Below are 21,323 nucleotides of genomic sequence, written 5' to 3' on the forward strand. Positions count from 1 at the left end.
CAAAACGTCTGACAATGTGGTCCAATAATGCACAAGAACACCAGCATACTTAATCTTCCTCCAGCATCAACTTTTATTCATACTTCAGTAACTAAAGGAATTGTGTTTTAAAAGCCACAAGGCAGAACCACACAGCAGCAGCAGTCTATCATGACCACCACCACCATCAACTGACCATCTCAGCTTAAAAAGGGAAGAAAATTAAAAAAATAATATAAGAAGTTCTCACACTATGCAAAAATTGGATTAAACACTGGCATGAAGGCAGGCAAGAAGGTGGCTGTCTAAGACTTGAGCAGTTTTCCAGCCTTTTCGTTCGCCTCCTGCACGTGGGTGACATTCGACTCCGCCTAAAGAAGGAGCAACATAAACAAGACGTAAACAAGGTGGGTTATAACACACACATGACAATTGGGATGGAAAGACATGTGCAAAAATATAAATTCAAATTAGAACAAAATCATGCATAAATGATGGAACAATAAACAAGCAACAAGCAGATTATAACTAGAAATAACGGACATTTATCAAACACAGGGAAGTGGATACTTTAATTTTCTCCACTTTTGCAACCTGTACACAGACTGAGGCTAGAAGTGTGCTGAAAGGTCAATCAAGATGAGATGTAACACTGTCTGTCAAAATTAACTGAAGCAGCATGATGTAATATTTCAAACTACTTAACTTTATTATGACTGGGTTTGTGAATAAAACCATTCATGAAAGTATGTGTTTGTACATGACCTTTTAAAACAAATTATATATACAATTGAACAATGACAGTTAATATGAATGAAAATACAACACAAGACATTAAAAGATTAATAAATACTTAACAGTAACAAAATATATTACTCATAAGCTGAGCCAATGCAAACATAATACAGTTATTGAAATGATAGGACAAGATGCTGATGAAACACATCCAGAACATGTAACTAAAGAAGAGAAAATCATGAAACAATCACCACTTATGATCATTCTAGCTTACACTCAACACCTAGATACTTGTCTCTTTCCCTTCCCTTTGGTCTTCTCACCCTACATCTTTTCTTTTCACACAACTCCTACTCCTACCCGAACAGCAGATTCCTTCTTACCTTCCGGGTGATTCTGCCAATCTGTCTGTTCTGGTTCTCAATCTCTGATCCCATGTCAATGGCCATGTTGCGAAGGTTGCCAATCATGGTGTTCACCTGGCCCATGTTCTCTTCCATCTCATCTTCACGAGCATCATTGGTGATCCTGAGAAAAAATTCAGGTCATCAAATATTGCCATCTCCAGGAATAATTTATCAATGGTTCCAAAACCTTGATATGATAAACCCGAGTTATGGAAGAGGTACATTTGCTTCCTGTAGATATAAGGATGATGAAAAGGCCAATTTCCTTCATAAACATGCACACACATAAGCACAACAGATCTCCAGTCAAAGCAATTCCCACCATCTTCCAAACCACACCATACCTGTACCTGTTCATTTTCACCCTCCACACACACTCACTGGGCACTGTCCTTCAGGTCCCTGAGATTCATCCTCTTTTATCCACAATACCTAACATAGCCATGCTTTTTGCTTTCACTGAACAAGTCTCTGAAACCTCCACGGGATAAAGTAATCAGAGGATAATCTGTTACTCCATCTTTTTATAACTTATTTATTTACTATGATAATCTGTTACTCTGTCTTTCTATAACTTATTTATTTACTACATGTGCTAAACTTTCCAAATGCACTTCTACACCTCTTGCAGTCCATTTTGTCCATACCATCTACCTATACTCTAACAGGATGTGACTGCAACCACTCTCCTGTATTGCAGAAATACTGTAGATTGTTGGAGCTGTGGGCACTGAGGGTCTCCAGTTTCTGTTAAACATACAAAGCATAATTAATACATAGAGCAGACTAACAATAAGATAAGACGATCCTCACCGTCCAATGTAGCCTCCAGATGGCCCCAAGCCATTACGGTCGTCCATGACTCGCTGGGGCTGGGAGCTCACCACACCATCCTCCTTGCCCTTCCAGGTGGATTCATCCTCCTTAAACTGTGAGGATCTGTGGAAAGTGGCAAAGTGACTTAAGATGTTAGGCAGCGGCAAGGCAAGAAGGGGATGGGAGTGCAGGCAGGTAGCACGGCCGGCTAGGCTCTAGGGGGTTGGTTTGATCCGTGTGGTGGGGAGCCGTGAACTGGCACTAAAGTAAGTAGTCCCCACCCCTTGAGGCAGGGGTGAGAAGAGCGGCACATGCGGAATTATCCTCGATTCATGATTTCAAGAAGCCGTATGGAAAACCTCTATGGTAAGTATGTTAAGTAAGTGGTCCATACAAACTGAGAAAGGTAAAAATCAAAAGCTGCTGGAAAAACAACCAAAGTCAAGAAAAATCCTAGCTGTTTCTTAGAAAAAGTAAACAAAATAAAGAAATTTCAATTTGAAACTTAATGAATCTAAACATTTATGCACTGTATCATAAGTAACGTACACTATAGTAAATATAATGATGCAGCTCAAAATCATAAGAAAAAATGATAAGAAAATAATTAAAAACAATTACAATAATAATAATAATAATAATAATAATAATAATAATAATAATAAATAATAATAACACAGTAAGATATATAAAAATAACTGGGATGCAATGAATTATAACAGAAGCAGGCATTATTCATTAAGAGTTAGGAGGAGCAGGAGCTGGAGCAGGAGCAGGACAAGGAACAGGAGGAGGAGGAGGAGGAGGAGGAGGAGGAGGAGGAGGAGGAGGAGGAGGAGGAGGAGGAGGAGGAGGAGGAGGAGGAGGACCAACAATATCCACTTTAGTGATAAGGATGGTAGTCATTTAATCCCTGTGTGTGTGTGTGTGTGTGTGTGTGTGTGTGTGTGTGTGTGTGTGTGTGTGTGTGTGTGTGTGTGTGTGTGTAAAACTGAACATAGTGGCCATGCTGTGTTACCAAATCTGCTGCCATCTTTGACATATGGTTTGGAGAGAGAGAGAGAGAGAGAGAGAGAGAGAGAGAGAGAGAGAGAGAGAGAGAGAGAGAGAGAGAGAGAGAGAGAGAGAGAGAGAGAGAGAGAGAGAGAGAGAGAGAGAGAGAGAGAGAAACTGAAAATTGTGGTCTTAAAAGGATAAATGGTGGTGGTGGTGATGATAAAGGAGGAGGAGGAGGAGGAGGAGGAGGAGGAGGAGGAGGAGGAGGAGGAGGAGGAGGAGGAGGAGGAGGAGGAGGAGGAGATAACAGTGGAAGATGGGAGGGAGAAGCAGGAAAAAGCAAAGGATATTTAAGATGGGAAAATTAATAACAGTCTATGTGTTGAGCATGATGCATATCTATCCTCCTCACCACCACCACCACCACCACCACCACACTACCTTCTCTTTCATACTGTGGCAGAGGCCAGGAAGGGAAGAGGATGGGGCATGGGAAGGATTAAGAATGAGGAGGAGGAAGGGAGCAAGAGGAGTAGGTCTTAGTATAGGAAGAGACAAAAGAGAGGATTAGAACATGGAAATAAAAGAATTAAAGGCCAGGAATCAATAGAGAATAAAGAGAAAGTGTTAGGAATGAAGACGAAAGGAGAGAGGAGGAGGAGTTGGTCCGACTGTACTGTTAAGGACATAAGATAAAAGGAAAGGTTAGAATATTGAAGTACTTTAAGAGGATATAGGTAAAGGATAAAAGCACACATTGACATAGAGAACTCTGATTACTGGCATATATTGGTCTGAGGAGATGCAAGCTCTACTGATTGTTCCTGCATTGAGAGGCAAGTTCTACGTCTAAACGGGTCAGAATTTTTTCTCATAGGTGCAGTGCACTACGTCATAGTTTGTCAAGTCCTCCAGGTTACGTCTTACTGCTCATGATCTCACTTCAGGTTCTCTCTGATCTAGCTTCTGTTGCTCTACCTTCCAGTTAAACATGCCTCATTCCCTTATTCTCCTTTTCCCATATTATTACATCAGAGCAATGCACACTCCTCTCTTCATTCCACTACACTTTCAATCAAATCTATTTATCAACTCTACACTTACTGTGCTATGTTCACATTAGTAATGCACTACACATTCACTGCATCAAGCACCTCAAGTCACACTTCAATCTCTTCATATCAATCTTTTAAGGTCAAATTTTGCTGCCATGGAACATTTGATCCTTCATGCATGAACACCCACACAACCTCTCATAAGCTGGAAAACCTTGCACTTTTTTAACTTGTTCCAACTTTTCACAGAATCTGCACACAGCTAACCTTCCTTTCAGAACACTATTCCAACCACAGAACACAAACACCAAGATTTTCCAGCACACACATTAAAAAATTACTTCTTTCCACCTTTAGCTCCTGAGTTTACTGTAGCCAATACACAACTGCATAACTCAGACTACCCATCAAAGCACTACATCTTTTGTACACCAATTTGCAAAATACAATACTCAAGATACTCATACAGAACATTACCAAACACTGTGGCACTGGCCACACGGCTCACTATCACCTTGGTGTTTAGATTCACCTCACCTGAACTGGCAATCACATTTAAACCCCTACATTATCACTACCAAAGAATCCAATTGTAAAATCTCCTTATAAATGTGAATGACTACTAGAGACAATGTAGTATTGACCAAAATTTGAACTGTAACAGCATTATATATATATATATATATATATATATATATATATATATATATATATATATATATATATATATATATATATATATATATATATATATATATATATATATATATATATATATATATATATATATATATATATACATATATATATATATATATATATATATATATATATATATACAGAGAGAGAGAGAGAGAGAGAGAGAGAGAGAGAGAGAGAGAGAGAGAGAGAGAGAGAGAGAGAGAGAGAGAGAGAGAGAGAGAGAGAGAGAGAGAGAGAGAGAGAGAGAGAGAGAGAGAGAGAGAGAGAGAGTTGAAGACTTACTTTAATATTTCTTTTCAGTGAGTTAAGAAGAGAAAAAGGAGAGGGGCAGCAATACTCGCAGCAATAAAGTTGGTGGAAGCAGTGATGGTGGGAGTGGTGGTGATGGTGGTGGTGGTGGTGGTGGTGATGGTGAGGGGAGTGAGGTGGGGTGGAGAGAGTGGGGGCAGGGGTGGGGTGAGGTGAGCCTAACACATGCTGTCTCAGTGGTGCCTGCGAGCCAGTCGCAGCAGCGGCAACAGCAGCAGCAGCGGCAACAGCAGCCTGTGCCTCTCAAATGTTGCATCATAGCCAAAAAAGTAATGGGAAAACTGGCACTGAATAAAATATATATATATATATATATATATATATATATATATATATATATATATATATATATATATATATATATATATATATATATATATATATATATATATATATATATATATATATATATATATATATATATATATATATATATATATATATATATATATATATATATATATATATACAAAAATAATTTGAACTTATATACACCTATAGATCAGGCAATGTTCAAGCAAATAGGAATCGAAGTTCTGAAGATGAAAAGAATTATCAACAAGCAAAAAGATCTGATATTTTCCCTTTCATCACTTATATATATATATATATATATATATATATATATATATATATATATATATATATATATATATATATATATATATATATATATCACTGGTTATTTTGAGTGTTCTTTAGTGTATGGCAAGGACGGGGGAAAGCTTGTTTTGGCGGAGCCTTATTACTGCAGAACAAGCAAGGTGTGTGTGTGTGTGTGTGTGTGTGTGTGTGTGTGTGTGTGTGTGTGTGTGTGTGTGTGTGTGTGTGTGTGTGTGTGTGTGTAGGGAAAGGAAGGGAAAGAGGTTGAATTTTTCGCAGTTCATAACATTATTGGTTGGCTCTGAGTGAGTGCTGGGTCGCTGGGAGGATCTAAACAGTTGCAACAAGCAGCATCGCGTCCTCCCGTGCTTCTAAGAGTCACTCCTGAGAAAGTCTGGCTGACGACCAATAAACTGTTACAGGCAACTCTGGAGGCTAAGTAGTAATAGTAATAATAGTAATAGTAGTAATAGTAGTAGTAGTAGTGTGCCATGCTGGTAGTGACTCCCTCACTCCTGCACTACAGCTGAAGGACTGCCACAGGAGGTCTGGCTCATTAAGATTGTGTGAGACATCTCTAGAGGTACGGGTCTGCAGGGCCATGCCTCCACCCTGCCAGCCCTGCCACCCTCCCCTGGCAAAGGTGTGTTCGGCAGCATGTGCTGGTGACAGTGAGTGGGGGTGAGGGTGTGGTGCAGGGGGCGGGGGGGACCCAGCCCTCCAGCGGGCCAAGATACCACGAGCTGAGTTCTCTAGTGTTCAGTCCAGAAATGTTAAGCTCAGGTGGATGGCCTTTACCTTACAGTCACGTTCTGACAGTCCCTGACCTCTTAACTTGGAGCACAATCAAGGAAAGAACTTACGTTCTGGAATAAAGATCAGAGAATGTGTCAACTTGGTCCTGAATTAACGTTACTAAGCTCAAGTTGACTCAAACTTAACAGCCAACATTTTTCCCACAGTCTTATTTAATTAAGAAAATTAAGAGAGTCTAAAGAATATTAATTAGTGTATATTTATTCATAGTTCATTAGAAATTAAAGAAACCAAATGCACTTGACAACACTGAATATAAAGAAACATCAGCCTAGGAAGGACAGGGGCAAATCACCTCTGGCTGCACACACCCCCAGCAGACAGAGGGACCGAGGGACAGCCCATCACCAGCAGAGAGGGGCACCCCACCTTGACACAGGCCCCTGCACACTGGTGCTGCATTTTTGACACCTAGCTTGGTCAGCACACCAACTCATGAGGAGCAGGGTCAGGATGTGTCCCGTTAAGGTTCCAGGATTTTTTGCTGGACTTGCTGCAATAACCATCATTTCACCCATGTTGTAAAATATCCCTAATGTTGCAGGGGGCTACCTCCAGGCAGGAAATTCTCCTCTTTGCCTGTGCTGGACTGTCTCCTGCCCTGGCCCCAGTGATGGTATAAAGTCCACTCAGAGGCTACTCACTTGTTGCAAGGGAGGACACACAATCCACAGCATTTCTCCATCCCGGTCAAGTTCTTCTCGGCTTCCTTCATGTCGGCATTGATCTGGTCCATTCCTTCCTCGATCCGGTCCAGTTGTTCTGTTGGTAACCCACACAAGCACTGAGATGCATGCTCAGCCTGACTATGGATACAATATCTCTCTTTGTCCCTTAAGCAATACAATCAGCATTTTATTGAAATAATATTGATACAAAAAATGAGAATATGAAGGTAAATTGCAAGGTATTTTTTCACTTTAATTACTTAAACATCTGGATGGGTATTCACTTCTGCTATTGTTGTAGGTTTATACTATGTATTAATCAATGATATGTGGAACAATGCCAAAAAGTATTAGATAACCTGACCACCATTAACACCTAAGTGCCTGTGTTACATATTCACATTTTGCATGCTTTGAACTTGACACTCCTACCAGGTCTTCCTTATTGTACACAGAACAAAAAAGTTTATTAAATGTTTATATATGACGTAAGACTTTTCAATGCAAAGCTGATCTAGGTATTTTGATCATGCAGCAAGGAAGGACAAGGCATACTAGAGGTGGTATACTTACGGCCCTGGGTGTCAAGCTCTACCAAGGTCTTAATGCCGGCCTCCTGGCTCTAGGGGAAGGCCCATGGGAGAGATATCATGCAGGTAAGGAAGGTAACATGCAATCAACACTGTGCACCAACCATGCCAACTATTAGGTGTGCAAACAGTAGTACATGAGAAGCAAGTCTCTTGATGCAGGAAAAGAAATTAAGAAAACCACATAGTACTGATAATTCAATGGAGAGAGAAAAAAAAATCATAATAAAAGGAAGTCAGATATTTCATGAAAGTCAGTATTGTGTGACCATGTGCACTGGATTATAAAAAAAAAATATTTAAGCAAACTGTTAAAAGGGAAAGGAAAGAAAAGGAAAAAAACCAGCCAGAAGTGTGAAAACTGCCAATAGTAAAATGAACTGAGGTGGCTCCAAACATACATGCACATATGTACGAGTATGTACAGATGTCTGTGTACTTTTCAATGTATGTATGTACAGTTGCCCTGAGTACTTAGGCCACCAAGTCTGATGAATTTCATGTCTACAAATCAAATAAAAGTTAAAATATATATTAAGAAACTGCTAAAAAAAAAAAAAAAAAAAAAAAAAAAAAAAAAAAAAGGGAAAAATTTGTTTTTACTATTTAGGGCAACTGTATCCATGTGAACATGCATGAATACACAGTCTTTATACTCTGCAGCTTCTCTCTGTCATCTCTGGATCTCAAAGTTCATGAAGAACAAAAATTATTGTTGAGCTGCCCTTTCTTTATTCATCCAGAGTTGAACCTACAATCAACATTCTTGTTCAGGTATATAACATCAAGCCCCTTCATGCCAGATTCCATCATGGCTTTAGGATGTGTAAATTGTCACATTCTAAGCGGTTATTAGCTGGTGAGGATGCCCTGTTGAATTCCAAGACCACATAACAAAGCTCTCCAAGACAGCAACTCATGGGGCATGGTCCTCACCAGTGCAACAGTGACTCCCTGCCACCTGATGTCCATCCATCTCCTTCCCAAACCACACCACCATCCCTCCCTTACCAGTTAGTCAGTTTGCCGCACACACAGCAGCTCAGGCAGACGTGCAAGTGTGTGTGTGTGCATGTGGTTAGTGGTGTGGGATGGAGGGAAGCAAGATGTACAACGGGACACGTCTTACCCCCTTGCTCGTTTAGCATATACAGTGTTTTTGCTCCCGCATCTTGACTCTAGTTGGGTGGGGGACCATGATGAAAAGAAGAGTTGGCAGGGAGAAAACAATACAAAATTAACTAAGCTCATCTGAGATGTTAATTCATGATTAAAAAGGAAAAAAAAATCACATGCTCTTTTTAAAGATAGTAAAACTAAAGTTTACATTTCTGCTCTAAGGGAGGATAAGGAATACCATAAATAACTCAGGCTTATTCCTATACATAATATCCTTCCTACTCATATGATCAATGGTTGTTACTTCCATCCCTCAGTTCTTCACACACTCCCTAAATGGACAGTTGACACATTAATGCCTCAAGACCTTCTTGGAACAAACAAACATGCAAATATGTAAATAAAGAACAGCAGATCTGGCAGGAAAAGCCATCAATTGTAAGACACACAAAAGAGCTATAATCCTTATTAATACCATCTGCCCTTTCTCTGCCAAACAAAAAAAAAGTAAATGTATGTGTAAAAAAAAATAAAATGTGTAAAATAAACAAATATCAGCAGAAATCACTCCTCCCACCAAAAACAAAAGAAAAATGTAGCACTGCGGCAAAAGGGCAGGATGTGGTGATACACAGACACATGTATAGCTGGGGAGGAAATGATGGATGAGGAGGGAATACAGGGTAGGACACACTGGCCAGGAAGAGGACAGTAAGGCAAGAAGAGAGTAGCTCAATGAAGACTTCAGATCCAACTAGGTAAGAAGTAAAAGGAAGATGAACTGGATGAAATGGGATGGTCAAAAATAGGAAGAGAGGTTAAGAGTGGCCAGGGAAGGGCATGAGGGACAAAAAAACAGCAGTGGGGAGTAGGGATGTGAGACCCAACCAGCAATGTGCCAGGATGCTGCCCAACCCACACTGGTGATGAAGGGACTCACCGCCCTGTTCATCCAGCAGCACCATAGTCATGATTCCCGCCTCGTTGCTCTGAGGACCAAGACTTCAGTGTGTCAGGGAGGGCAAGGGGAGGTCCAGGTGTTGCAAGGAAGGGCAACAAGTACACTCAGGTAGGGTGTGGGTGGGTAGGACATGGGAAATGCAAAACCTTATGGCTTGGGAGCAAAGGGAGAGGAAAAGATCATCACCATGAACATCTTTTGCTCCTGAGAACACTAAGAGAGAGAGAGAGGTCTTGTTTTTTTACTTTATGAATTCTGCTTCACAAATCCTCTGTTATTTCATGTACTCATTACCAGCATGTCATCCAGTGTGGCTACACATAAGCTTCATTTCCTTATTGCATAATGGCTGTACTTATAATAACTTATAAACATCAACAAACTTTTCTGGTGGTTACCTGTACATAATGAAATGCTTGCTTCTACTGATATTGATACAATACAAAAGAGAGTACTACAACAACAGAAAGCCATGCTGCATAGTGCCTGGGCCTGATGCAAGGATCAAGGTGGTCTAGCCTACTGGTGCAGCTGCTGAGGAGAAAAATCCTAAACAAAATGACATCTTGAATGTACAAAAATGAAACGGCACACATAAAGCTACATTGATCCAGCCGGCATGTCTTTCCAGTGCTTGATGTCAGCAATATCTGAGCCAACTCACCTCCCTGGTCATCGAGAGCAACCAGGGTGCGGATGCCTGCCTCCTTGGACTGTGTGAGCGTGCAAGAGAGGTTACAAGAGTGATGAGGGAGCTCTGGGCAACTAGGCTTACAGAGACTTAATATGAGATGGAGTTTAATTAATCATTATATGGTGTGACTGTTGTTATTGTACCTGTGTGGGTCTGAGTGAGGGAGGGCAGGGGGTGTGTGTGTGTGTGTGTGTGCTGTGGTGGCATTACAATGGCAAAACTCCTGAGAATTTGGGTTTGCCTAGGCCAAGTCAGAAAGACTAAATCTCATCTTGTGAGTCTAGATACTTTAAGAAATTATACAGGTTGAGGTGATGTCCTGGTGAGTTTGTATCTGCCTGGATGCACTCGGAGGCAGCCTACGAGAAGTGGTGTTCAGTGTGTTGTTATGATCCATCTTGGTGAGAGTCTAGGTATCTGAGTGTCCTTTCAATTTCTTAGGGTGCCTTTATCAAAAGATGTTTTTCTCTGGTGATTGTATGATTGTGCTCTGGAGTATATACTATCAGTGAGTTATCTCACAATACCATGGCTTCCTAAAGCTAGTAGTGTTAATCATAACCCTGTAAGTATTAGTCACAATGAAGTCATCAACAACTACATCATCACAATGTTAATGACTAAAATACCACAACAACAACATTTCTATTTACCAAACCTCACAAGTCAAAGGCATTCCCTAATGTTAAGCATCTTTGTAAAGTCACAGTGCTATCCCAATGCCTGTATGAGGTTATACTCTGAGTGGGTGAACATTTGAGAAAGATCAGAATGTTCCATAAGTCTGATGTGAGCTTCTGGAGCACGACTGTGACATTTCCTCCTGCCTGTGATACAGCCATCAATGTGCTGGTCACGATGGAATGAACAAACACACCAGTAACATATTTCCTTTAATGATATGCTGAGAGACTGAATCTAAAGTCAAAAGTATTACAGCACCTATATTGAAAAATGTCTACAAAAATAGGAAAAATTATGAAAATACTTATTTGTGAACTCTGTGGAGTACTTTAATGCTTAACTGGAAAGTTAATATGACAAAAGGAATGAGGTTATGGTTCAGACAATAATGATGAGCAATGGTGAATAATGGGTGACATGAAGAGCTTAAGATTAATAAAACCTTTTGATGGATGTCCACTACAATGAGTGAACAAATACTGAACATGAAGAAAGTGAAGACCTATATATTTCATTGGATGATTATGATTAACAAACCTCAAACAAAAACATCTGAGTGTGCATGATGGTAGAGGGACACAGAGGTCAGCACTCACCTCCTCGCAGAGGGAGAGCATCCGCCGGGTGGACTCGAGGGTTTCATCTGTCACCTGGTTGGACTTGAACTGCAGCTCCTGCAAGTCTGACCTGGGCTCACCCGACCCGTCACCCATGTTTTCCTGCAAAGTGTGGGGCATGTCAGGTTCTGTGCACAGGTGAGGAGAGAGACGAGGAAGACACCAAGAGGGATCTTACACAAGAAAAACTGGCAATACCTCCACAGTAATAAGAGTGGGAAAAGAGTGGAAAAGCTCCATCACTTAGAGGTCCACATTGGAAGAATTTTCCCACTTCACTCAGAGGTGGCCAATTTGAGTGTAGTGGGAAATGGGTGTCACTATGTTATGTCCAGCAGCACGTGTTCTTCCACTGCAATCAAGCGGTCAATGATGATGAGGATTTTTGTGTTGCCCCAAACTGGTGGTCAGTGGTCTTGAGTCACTGCAGTGACTGACAAGGGCCTGCTTGGAAAGTGAGGCTAACAGGCACAGTTTGGTTGAGTTACTAATTCTCTCTGGTTTAAGGTTACTGTCTAGTGACTACTTTGCTAATGTCCATGCTCTGTGTCATCAGCTTGATCATGGAACCTTTGAGGCTATTTCACAAATTTAGAGGAAGAACTTAGGAAGAATTTCATGACTTGTGCTTTACGATTTGTGAATGATTCTTTAGATCTTGTTTTTCTGTATCAATACAGCAGAGGTGCAGGTATAAAGTAAAGAAAAAAGCAGGCAATAGAAAAAGAACTGTACATACCTTTTTATGTACACACACACACACACACACACACACACACCAACTTGGCCTACACATCCATCCTTTGCTCCTGTATCATCAACAAACATATAAATATCCATGGATCATACCATACAATCTCTGAGCTTGAATCAGCATATGATCCTCATGATCATGGTGAATCACACACACATACACATAGACCACTACAGCACACACATAACTTTCCCTCCCCCTGTGCTATCAATACATAGACACGCACACATACACAATATGTAAATATACTTTTCCACTAAAAGTACTGATACTTAGAACAAACAACTAACAGATTGTGACAAAAAATAAATTTTTGAGGTGAGGTGGTTAACAACAGGTACAATGGACACAAAATGATACTGAGCTACACTTATCAGGGTATTACAAAAAGCTGGATGAAAATCATGAGTCTACCATGTAATCTTCAAGACTGTCATGAATTACACCAGCAGACACCTGCCCAAACACACACACACACACACACACACACACACACACACACATACACACACCTACACACACAGACATACAGTAAACAATAATTAATGATTCATGCTCACAGATAAAAGAAAAAATAATTGATGGAACCTTAGGCTGTATAGAAAAAAATATATAAATGAACTGAAGTAAATAATAATAGTGCATGCAGCAGAGGGCATCACCACTCTGTAGAGACTGAGTAGTATTTGTGTGTGTGTAAGATGGATGACAGGGGAGCAGATGAGCATTACCACCTCTTTCCTAGCAACTGTTCATTCACACACAAACACTCTTTCATTGCCACATTCACACACACCACCAAATCTCAGACCCATGTCTTCATTCATCATCTTCCTTCCACAGTCTACACTAGATCAAAGCACTGCACATAAACATCTTCACTATTATAAATTCCTCCTCTCACTCTTATTAAACACCTGTGACCTTCAAAATACTCTCACTAACACACTCATTCCATTCTCACTACCATAACTCCTCAGATCTTGGAGAGAGAGAGAGAGAGAGAGAGAGAGAGAGAGAGAGAGAGAGAGAGAGAGAGAGAGAGAGAGAGAGAGAGAGAGAGAGAGAGAGAGAGAGAGAGAGAGAGAGAGAGAGAGAGAGAGAGAGAGTGAGAGAGAGAGAGAGAGAGAGAGAATAACACTTTCCCTCCACTGCCATTATCATGATTACTGCCCCCAGCAAACACACCCTAAGTCTGGTAATCACTATAGTGTCCCCCGGAAAATATTCTACTTGCCCTAATGCCGTGGAATAAATATGATGCCTTTTATTACACACTAATCCTTTTATGGTTAAGGGATCTGAGTAATACGTCCCCCTGGAATGCTTCTGTAATTGTATATGTGGATGGACACCCACACACACACACACACACACACACACACACACACACACACACACACACACACACACACACACACACAAAAAATTGATTAACATGTCAATCTAGAGTCCATGAAGTGAGTGTGTGTGTGTGTGTGTGTGTGTGTGTGTGTGTGTGTGTGTGTGTGTGTGTGTGTGTGTGTGTGTGTGTGTGTGTGTGTGTGTCAGCATGTAAAATTCTTATAGAGGAAATCTGACAAGGCTAGAGATCTATTTGTGTTGCTTGTCAAGTGAAAATTGCAATAAACCATCTAGTCTACGTAAGTCATGGAGGTTGACTACAGATAAAAAAAAAAAATGGTTTCAGTCTTGCATGAACCACTGGGGCACAGTCTCACTCACTCACTCTGAGTGAAGAGTAGAGAAAACATGGAAAAAGGGCAGAGAGTAAGATAAAGTGCTACATGGGCAATTGTATATGCCTATGCTCTCTGTTGCTATGGTTCTGCACACACGTCACCAGTGTGCAAAGGAAAAAAATTACACGCAAGTTTGGTAAACTGGGGCATTTGGCTGAGATCTGAGAGACTGCTGGGTCAACTTTTGTCATATCTCTGCAGTGCAACAGTGGCAAAACAAAGACAAAGCATAGATGTATATACAGCATCAACAAAGAGCACTTTTGAAAACTGTATTTCAGTTGTGATTACACAAAATATGAAACCATAAACAATGCCACTCTTTGGAAAGGACATAAATTTCATTCATGACAAAAGATGACACCAATCTTTCTCTTTCATAGTCTTAGCAGACATCGGTTGGAAAATCACTCTGGTCTTCGAATTTGTTCAGAGTAGAATGACAAAGGACATGCTATTGGAGATGATGCAAGGGACTCCAGTTAATCAAAGCACTTGTGTGGCCACAGTCAAGCTGGTGGGTATACAGAGATTTGAGAATTCTTGAGACAAGTATGTCCAGATTACTTACAGTGTGAGTGGCAGCTGCTTGAGAGACAACAGCTGCTCCATTACCATGTTCCCAATGAGTAGGCAGGGTATGCTTACAACCAATTTATACAAGCAAGAGTAGACTCAACTCTAACTACAGTTAAAGGGGAAAATTTCATTGAAAGACAAACTTGACAAAGCAAATTTTGTGTCAACTTGATCCTAATTAATGGGGAAAGTAGGGTGTCACTGAGTGAACACTAGCAGTACGTAGACGGGTCTTGTCTAGCAATACACCAGCGGTGTGAGGCACCAAGCAAATCATTAAATGGAGTCAGTTGCAAAGGCAGGCACGAGTTTTAAAGAGGGAACCCCGAGTCCGGTGATGTGGAGGAAGGCGGGGCTCGTCAGGCTTGGCAGCCTCACTCACCCCAGCCACGTTGTCCTGTTCCTGTGTTAGGAAGGGGAAGGGACAGAAGAGAGAGAGGATGGGATTAATCGCATCAAGGCAGCGTACAAACACACACACATACAGTACACTGAAGTTTTGATATTTAACTTTAAAATTTATTTCTTTGGAAATTAGAAAGGTGTAATGCAGATAGAACAAAGCTACAACAAAGACTTGCACAACATAACCAGACAGACACACACTGCAAGAATGACAGGAGATACACAGGTAGTATTCCAGGCCTTTATCATATTGTTATTATTCTTAGTGTTAAGAAACTTATATATATCACTTAAGGGAGATGACACAAATACAGGAAAGGCACGAAGAAGGCAACACAGTAAGATATTTACTTCACAAACACTTTTCAGCAATGAGAAACATTTCTGTGCCAAAAGTATACATAACCCTGAAACATTTGCTTCAAAATGAGCATACAAAAAGAATGAGCACAAAAGCAATTTTAACATTAAAAACATTTCATGAGAACATTTTATGCATCATCTAATACAGCAAGCATTTAAGGCCAAAATAAGGCATCAGTCTAGCAAACAAACACACCATGCCGAAAGTGTCACGGCACAGCTGGTACGTGTGCTGACAGTGTTACTTTGGGTGAGATGCATCTCAAGGGAAATTCAGGGACCTTAAGCAATTAACAGGTGTGCAGGGTGTCCTGGGTGAACAATTACCATTACTCAAGATTGCAGTAAAAGAAGTCAGCATGTACCTCACTGCCTATAATTGGCCAATATGGGGGAGATAAAGAAACCTGAGGTGGTCATGCTATGGAAAGGATACAAATTTATTACTGTTTTTAAACAAATAAATAAATAAACAAAAAAAAAAAAAAAAAAAAACATGGCAATACTACGCACTGCAAGGTCTGAGGAAGCAAATAAGGAGAACGTCAAAGAATGACTGAGGAACTCTGCAGGGAAACTGTCAACATTCTCAAGATGCAAATTAAGAATGAAATTTTTTACACCCTTTGATGAAATTACATTGATTCTTTATTAGCTTCTTGATTCTTTATTAGCTAAATGCTTGAATGTTTTTTACTATTCATTCTTGTATTAACTTGTATTCTTATTCTCCGAGATATTTCATGATTTATGTAAAATTAACCCCTCATACTTTTCCTTTCTTCTATCATATCTGTGTTCTTGTTGTCTGTTGCTGATATGTCCTAACTTTTCATTCTTCTGTTTAGGTCCAACTTGATTTTAATTACCACACACCTTCCTTTGTTAAGTTCAAGCACTGGTGTTCAACATTAACTTCCTTCATGAGTATCTTTTTTCCCTGCAGGTTTCTTCATCACTGTTGCAAACTTGAAAACTAAAAATTATTGAAGGAAATAGTTTAACACAGTTTCTGAACACATAAGACTAATACAATGGGAGAGAGAGAGAGAGAGAGAGAGAGAGAGAGAGAGAGAGAGAGAGAGAGAGAGAGAGAGAGAGAGAGAGAGAGAGAGAGAGAGAGAGAGAGAGAGAGAGAGAGAGAAACTATACATATCTAAAATTTTATGAAGGTATAATCATGCATTAGTCTGTTTAATTATAGTGCATGTATGTATGTACGTTGGTGTCTTTCTCTGGAGGGAGTGTCAGTGAAGGTTACGTTAAAGATGAGCCTGCCATTCCAAACATCCAGGCGGGGGTGAAGGTACACTGACTGGCTACACTACACGCTATCCTTCCCAGTTTTAGGATTACAACAGGGAATCTGATGCTAACTTATGGGTACATGAAGGAGTTTAATCCTTAGTTCTGGATGTCATGAGGAAATCCAGGCTGTTCATAAAGGTATTGGGGAAGAGATAAGGGGAGAAGTTATCTATATTGGTTTAGGATTACAATAGGGAATCTGATGCTTACTTATGGATATCTAATTGTGTATAATCCTTTGTTTTGGATGTCATAAGGAAATCCAAGTTGTTTATTAAGGTATTGGAAAAGAGGTAAGGAAAGAGGTTATGTAAATTGGCTTACAACAGCACAAGAGAATTGGAAACTATGTTCTGTGTGCATTCATGTAATCTGGCGTTTTGTTAAGAGGGATCTGATGGTGAGTTTTAGAAATCATAAGGGATTGAGTTGTTTTAAAGGAACTGATGGTCAGTTTTGGATAAGGGATAATCTAATGCTAATCTCTGAATGTCTTTAGGGAATTGGGGCATTTCTAAACGTCACATTAAGAGAATACATTAACACTCCAGTCTGATTTAATAGATTCTGATGCTAAGTTCTGGATGCCATAGGTAGGGGAGCATAGTGTGCTGCAAGAGTGGACACAGAAAGAAATGAAACAGCAAGAAATAACTCCTTAACTTCAATTCAAGAGTGTTTTAAATTATACAAAGAAAAAATATAAAAAATACATAAATAAATAAATAAATAAATGAGAAAAAAAATAAAATAAAAAAATAAAAAAAAATAAAAAACAAATTAATAAATAATAATGTAAATAAATAAACAAATAAAATAAATAAATAAATAAAAGAGTAAGTGATGTATACGCTGAGTTCTGTACATCAGAGGGAAGGAAATTAATTCACTGTGCTGTACGGGTGACACAAAGAAATAAAAGGTCAAGAAGTAACTCCTAAACTTTAATTCAAGCGTGTTTTATAAGGATACAATAAAAAAAAAAAGAAAGAAAGAAAGGAAGGAAGTTACGTAATTCAAGTGGGAATATAAGTTGTGAGTGACAACAAGACACGTCCCTTCTTGGTGCTACGGCTTGAAGGGATTCTATTCTAGGCATGTCATTCTTTACATAACACAAGCAAGACCAAATTAAGTCCTCCCTGGCAACCTTACCGGCATCTGTTCCAGCAAAGGGCAGCGTGGAAACAAGAGAAACAAACGAGTGAGTAACTTTTAAAACACAATAACACACGCTAACACTGATTCTAAGGAAATGTTATTGGAAAGACACTCATTTCTACAATATTTCCTCCACGACACTAATTCAAGATAAAATTGTACGGCACACACACACACACACACTGTTAAAGGAAGACGATGTAGTGTTAAACAGGAAGCGTTCTTAGTAAAACTGATGACGCTTTTATACAGCAGTATCACCTATGACATTCTGATTCAAGATAAAATTCGACAACACACACACACACACACACACACACACACACACACACACATTTCCCAAAACAAGATATATATTATATATATATATATATATATATATATATATATATATATATATATATATATATATATATATATATATATATATATATATATATATATATATATATATATATATATATATATATATATATATATATATATAACACGTCAAACAAAGCTGACGTCGTGTAAATAGGAAGCATTCATAAGTAAAACAGTTGTTCCTTTATAGAAAGTTTCTTCTACACCAGATACGACGGAGAAATTCTTGAAGTACGAAATGATCTGACGAAGTAAAGACATGTGTGAAGGAAACGCTCCCGGTGGAATATTAGCGAGAGAAGTGCGAGAAATGCCCCTTAATGTACCTCTGTGACTCGTGCCGTGCTGAAATGTTATGCAGACTGACACGAAAAGCATCCTAAATGTTAGCTCCACGACTCTTCAAGCATCTGGTGCTGCAATCCATTCAGGAACTACAACCCCATTCATGCACTCCACACTCCCATTCATCACCATTACCACCGCCCGAGGCAATCACCCGAGCCTCCCTACTCCCCACATTTATCGCGGCACACACGCGGCGAGGGGTGGGGTGACGGCGCGCAGATACAAGCCTCATCAGATAAAAGACATTACGAGACTGTCAAAAGGCGGCGCCCCTCCCGTCACTCAACATCCGGACCCCACACACTTGACTAATTTTCGAAGAGGCAATTACATGGCCGAGTAAAAATTTGCCAGTGCTCTTTTACGAGGAAGGGAGAGGGAGGGAGAGAAGCAGAAGAAGGCGAGCGTTTGTATCTATCATCATCATATTTTGAGCGCGGAGAAAGAAGGAAGGAAGGAAGGCATGGAGCGGAGGAACACGACGGGGAGTTTCAAGGTTGCCTATCTATAATCCATTAGCAATCTAGCCGTGGGACCTGGACGACTCATCTCAGGTTGGTGCATAAAAGATGAATCAGCGGACAAATGCGAGATTCCATTGTGTAGCAAATCGCAACCCAATACCGCGGGTAGCGAGGAGACAAGACTACACACACACACACACATCCGCCTCTCGGGAAGCCATCGATAAATATAACGCACTCCCTGAATACACAATGGTCGCAATCAATACGTTTGCCACCTCGGACGGAAAGGCGGGGATAAAAATAGAAAGGCAACAAACGCACAGGCACCTCCACCAACCTCCAAGCAGATTACGAGCGGGGAAAAACACGAGTTATCACCACCAGAGAAGGGAGGAGGGGGGACTAGGGAGGACACTAGGGAGGAAGGGGAGAGAAAAAGAGAGGGAGCGGGTAGGAGGGTGCGACGGCGCCTACCACTGAGGAAATTTTACCGCGCAGATCTTGAGCCTCGATTTTCCACACTGCCAAGGCTACGATAGGCGAGGCGATGAGGAAGGGACTTGTGTGGAGGCTCTCAGGGTTAGAAGGAACAGGAAAGCGGCAGAAAATGGCAAAACTAACACTGGGATAACGTTGGGTAGCTGTGTAGCGGGCCTGGGGTTAGGTTAGGGTAGACAAAGGCAGAGCGTGGCAGTCGAGACAGGGCGTATCGACCGGCACGCGGGAGGTGGAGGAGGAAGGGGAAGTGTGGGAGGGGTGAGAGGGGAAGGGGGATGGTGGAGGAGGGGTATGAATGGGGGAATTTCCCGCCACCCAGCCACCCACCTAACGCCACCACGGAAAACGGAGTTGGGGGGAGGGGAAAACGGGGGCGTTGAAAGGGGGAGGGGGCGCTGGAAAGGGGGGCGGTGAGTCTCTCGTATCCAGTACCCGCGGACGAACACACACACACACACACACACACACACACACACACACACACACACACACACACACACACCGCGAAGGAGGAGCACGAGGAGTATGAGAGGAGATAAGAACGAGCGGAAGTGGAGGAAGGTGAAGCAGACGAAGGAGAACCGAAAGATACAGGGCAGTGAGGAGAGGAGAGTGAAGGAGACTGGAGACATGAGAGAGAAACAAGGAGACGCAAAAAAAAAAGGGAAAAAGAGAAAGACGAAGAGGGAGTAGACGAAAAAAGGATAAACAAGATGGAGAACACAAATGAAAAACAAATCGAGAATGAGGCTGGAATGAACGAAACATGAGACGAGAGACAAGAAACAAATATAAACAAAAGTCGCAATTTAAGAACTGAAGACGAAGAGGATAAAAAAAAAAAAAAAAAAAAGAAAAGAAGGATAAACAGAGGCGAGGCAGTGACAAGATGGGAGGGAATACCGGTCACCTTGCCACCCACACTCGGCAATCAGTCAAGAGGCTTTGTAATCTTTTGGCGGAGACGAGACACGCCACCGCGGGGACCTCATCGCGAAGGCAGGACAGGACTTGGAGACGTCATTATACCTTAAACATGAGAGAGAGAGAGAGAGAGAGAGAGAGAGAGAGAGAGAGAGAGAGAGAGAGAGAGAGAGAGAGAGAGAGAGAGAGAGAGAGAGAGAGAGAAAGCCGCTTACTACGTCGAATGCGCTGCGTCTCGGAAGGAACTGGAATCACCGAACGAGTAACGAACGCAGAGTAAAGCAGAGCAGAGGGTGTGTTGGGGTTGGCCAGACGCAGTGACGTAGCGGGGCACAGCAGGAGGCCGGAGAGGGAGGCGTGGTAGGGCATGACGTCACGAGTGTGGGCGGTGCCAGACTCCTGATGGGGGCGCAGAGGGGGTGGAGAGAGCGGGGGAGGGGGCGCCGCGCAGGAAGGGAAGAGGGGGCCGGGGGGCATGACGTGCTTGGATCATGACTAAAGCTGGTAGGACGGAAGGGAAGGACACACACACACAGGCAGGCAGGTAGTAGTGGTGGTGGTGATCATGTGAGTGACAGACAGACAGACATACAGACAGATACACCACCTGACAATACTCAAGATTGCCAATTGACCATTCTGTCTGTAACCCGG

At 41.1% G+C, this 21,323-nt stretch overlaps 1 protein-coding gene across 9 annotated transcripts in view; it reads right to left on the reverse strand.

Annotated features, from left to right (window-relative positions):
- The window catches only part of LOC135115754 (synaptosomal-associated protein 25-like), a 48,656-nt gene that overhangs the window by 6,669 nt on the left and 20,664 nt on the right, over positions 1-21,323 (reverse strand). The window contains exons 2-7 of one of the 9 annotated variants that reach the window (XR_010276038.1): positions 11,734-11,856; positions 7,663-7,711; positions 7,066-7,183; positions 1,938-2,063; positions 1,101-1,245; positions 230-350 (exon numbers count right to left, since the gene is read on the reverse strand). Coding sequence is in view for 6 of the 9 variants with exons in the window: in XM_064032725.1 (XP_063888795.1) it covers positions 1,101-1,245; positions 1,938-2,063; positions 7,066-7,183; positions 7,663-7,711; positions 11,734-11,850 (555 nt within the window). In the remaining 3 variants the exon portion in view is untranslated. Of the gene's footprint in view, positions 1-229; positions 351-1,100; positions 1,246-1,937; positions 2,064-7,065; positions 7,184-7,662; positions 7,712-8,808; positions 8,858-10,423; positions 10,473-11,733; positions 11,857-15,211; positions 15,233-21,323 lie in introns of all 9 variants that reach the window. The other 8 variants (XR_010276039.1, XR_010276037.1, XM_064032725.1 and 5 more) reach the window with 8 other exon arrangements.

The sequence above is a fragment of the Scylla paramamosain genome, chromosome 29, assembly GCF_035594125.1.
Source record: "Scylla paramamosain isolate STU-SP2022 chromosome 29, ASM3559412v1, whole genome shotgun sequence".
Classification (NCBI taxonomy): domain Eukaryota; kingdom Metazoa; phylum Arthropoda; class Malacostraca; order Decapoda; family Portunidae; genus Scylla; species Scylla paramamosain.